This window comes from Ovis aries, chromosome Y (genome assembly GCF_016772045.2).
Source record: "Ovis aries strain OAR_USU_Benz2616 breed Rambouillet chromosome Y, ARS-UI_Ramb_v3.0, whole genome shotgun sequence".
Taxonomy (NCBI): domain Eukaryota; kingdom Metazoa; phylum Chordata; class Mammalia; order Artiodactyla; family Bovidae; genus Ovis; species Ovis aries.
In genome coordinates this window covers 17,654,851-17,657,391 of record NC_082741.1, presented here as the reverse complement: position 1 = coordinate 17,657,391, position 2,541 = coordinate 17,654,851, and the positions used below count along the sequence as shown (strand labels likewise).

Sequence of the window (2,541 nt, the reverse complement as noted above, 5' to 3'; positions counted from 1 at the left end):
AGTCATAGTTTTTTCAGCTGTCATTGAGTCTGTTTGACACTCAGTGTCTTTGTCTGTAAGATAAGGGTGTGTATAAGTACTCTAGAGTTTTGGAGATAATCAAATAGCCCATTTTTCTGTACTTAACTAATCTGTAGTATGTTTATACTTAGGTGGCAGTTTGTATAAAGGAAGCACTGGAACTTGTGGCCGCACCCTCTAAGAATAAAAAGGTATTAAAAATATGGAACTCCCATGTATGTTATGTGAAGAAGAACAAGAGCCAGAAGTACGGAAAAGGGAGGGAGAAACCAAACAAGTAGATGATGATGATGATGAAATGATCTTGGTTGGAGCGGAACATGTAAATGAAGATGCTGACGTGATCTTTGTTGGGATGAGCTCAGCTTCAAAACCAGTCGTTTCAAACATACTGAACAGAGATACCCCAGGTTCTTATTCAAGGAGAAAAAGGTGTGGTCACTTCAGGAAAGGTAACGCTCACAGATTACAGCCTGTTAGTCATGTGACTCCTACATCAGAAGCAAAGACTGTCTTGCCAGTGTCTGACTCTGAATCAAGGACAACAGGTAGTCCTGTTATTATTGAACCTCCGTCTCAAGCTACTTATAAAAATATTTCACCACAAATAGTGCCTGATTGCTTTTCGGAGTTATGTTCTTCTTTGATTACCTTCACAAGTTCATTGCAGCATCCAGTAGAAACAGCAGTTTCTGCAGGAGATATGAATAAAAGTCCTCATGTATCAAAGCGAGTTTCCCCTTGTGAAACAAATCACAGAAATCCCAGAAGGCCTAAATTCAGTGATGGCATTGTAGGGGAATATTCTTTAGGTTTTTCCCCGTCAGGTTTTTTTCATACAGTGACCACTCAGCAAAGCACACCAGACCGTGTCCATACCTCACTAAGCCATGTTCAGAATGGAGAACCTTGTCCAACACCTTTTCCAAAGGACAGTGTTCACTGCAAGCCTGTAAGACCTTTAGGGGAAAATGGACTGACAGAAACTGATTTTCCAAGTTTGGTAAGTCCAAACAAAATTGGTGATCCCACAGAAGGAAATCTGATTGTGTTACTTCGTGACTTCTACTATGGCGAGCATAGAGGAGTTGGGCAGCCAGAACCGAAGACCCACATGGCGTTTAAATGCCTCAACTGCTTGAAAGTTCTAAAAAATGTCAAGTTTATGAATCACATGAAGCACCATTTGGAACTTGAGAGGCAGAGAGGTGACAGCTGGAAAACCCACACCACCTGCCAGCACTGCCTCCACCAGTTTCCTACTCCCTTCCAGCTGCAGTGTCACTTTGAAAGTGTCTACACGCCCCAGGAGCCCTCCGCAGTCTGTCACATCTGTGAGTTGTCCTTTGAGACAGATCAGGTTCTCTTAGAGCACATGAAAGACAATCATAAGCCTGGTGAAATGCCCTATGTATGCCAGATTTGCAGTTACAGATCATCATTTTTTGCAGATGTGGATGCACATTTCAGAGCATACCATGGTAACACTAAGAATTTACTTTGCCCGTTTTGTCTCAAAATTTTTAAAACTGCAACAGCATACAGATGTCATCATCGAGGGCACTGGGAAAAGAGTTTTCACCAGTGTTCCAAATGTCGGCTACAGTTTTTAACTTCCAAAGAGGAAAAGGAGCACAAGACCCAGTGTCATCAAATGTTTAAGAAGCCTAAGCAGCTAGAAGGATTGTCTCCTGAAACAAAAATTGTTATTCAGGTATCACTGGAACCCCTTCAGCCAGGACTGGTGGAAGTAGCATCCATTACTGTGAACACATCTGATTTTGAATCATCACCCCCCAAATCTAAAAGGAGGAGGTCAAAAAAATAAAAAAAAAATAGTTAATTCTGCCTTCAGTAAGTCTGAAGCAAGTATTTCAGTCAAAGTTAAAAACCCCATTAAAAACAAAAAAATCAACTTACAGCATTATTCAGTAATATCAAATATAGGGAAACCGATGGGTAATTTATGTGATTTTGTTTTAAATAGAGGAAGTACACTTTTGTTTGATCTGCATATTGAGATGTTACTTAAAAATCTATTATCTGTTTTTCGTATAATTGTCTTAACATGTAAAAAGGATGTGTGCATGTGTGTGTGAGAGAGAGAGAATGAGAGAAGTGGAGAAAGGAAAAGTAAGAACCTATTTTGGTATTTGATGTTACTTGTAAGTTCGAAAGCTCTCCTATACATATAATCTGTAGAGTGTTTTAGCAACATAATTTTGAAGTGTTTTCATGCCTTGAAGATCTCAGTATCCGCTATATAGCCAGATTTGAATGTCACTCTCTGAAGTGCCTCTTGGGCTGATCTAAGATAACCTGGCTCTGAAAGCGTGCAGTGGAGGTTGATGGAGAAGCTTCAATGTGAGTTTGGAGCAGACACGGGATTTAATCAGTGAAGAGCTGTGGCTTCTTGTCCCAGCTGAGGAAGAGGCATACATTCACTGCAGGCACAGAGCCCAGGGAGACGGAAAACTGTCTCACAGTGCTTTTACCTAGCCCAGGGACATCTCAAGGAAG

At 40.8% G+C, this 2,541-nt stretch overlaps 1 protein-coding gene across 1 annotated transcript; it reads left to right on the top strand.

The window, feature by feature from the left end:
* The first annotated feature begins 223 nt into the window (after positions 1-223).
* On the top strand, positions 224-1,849 carry LOC132658952 (zinc finger protein 280B-like). Its single transcript, XM_060408492.1, has one exon. The coding sequence runs from the start codon at positions 224-226 to the stop codon at positions 1,847-1,849; it is 1,626 nt and encodes a 541-aa protein (XP_060264475.1).
* The last annotated feature ends 692 nt before the right edge of the window (positions 1,850-2,541 follow it).

Coding starts and splice junctions, on each gene's coding strand:
- LOC132658952 (XM_060408492.1), top strand. CDS start 224: ATGGAACTCCCATGTATGTTATGTGAAGAAGAACAAGAGCCAGAAGTA.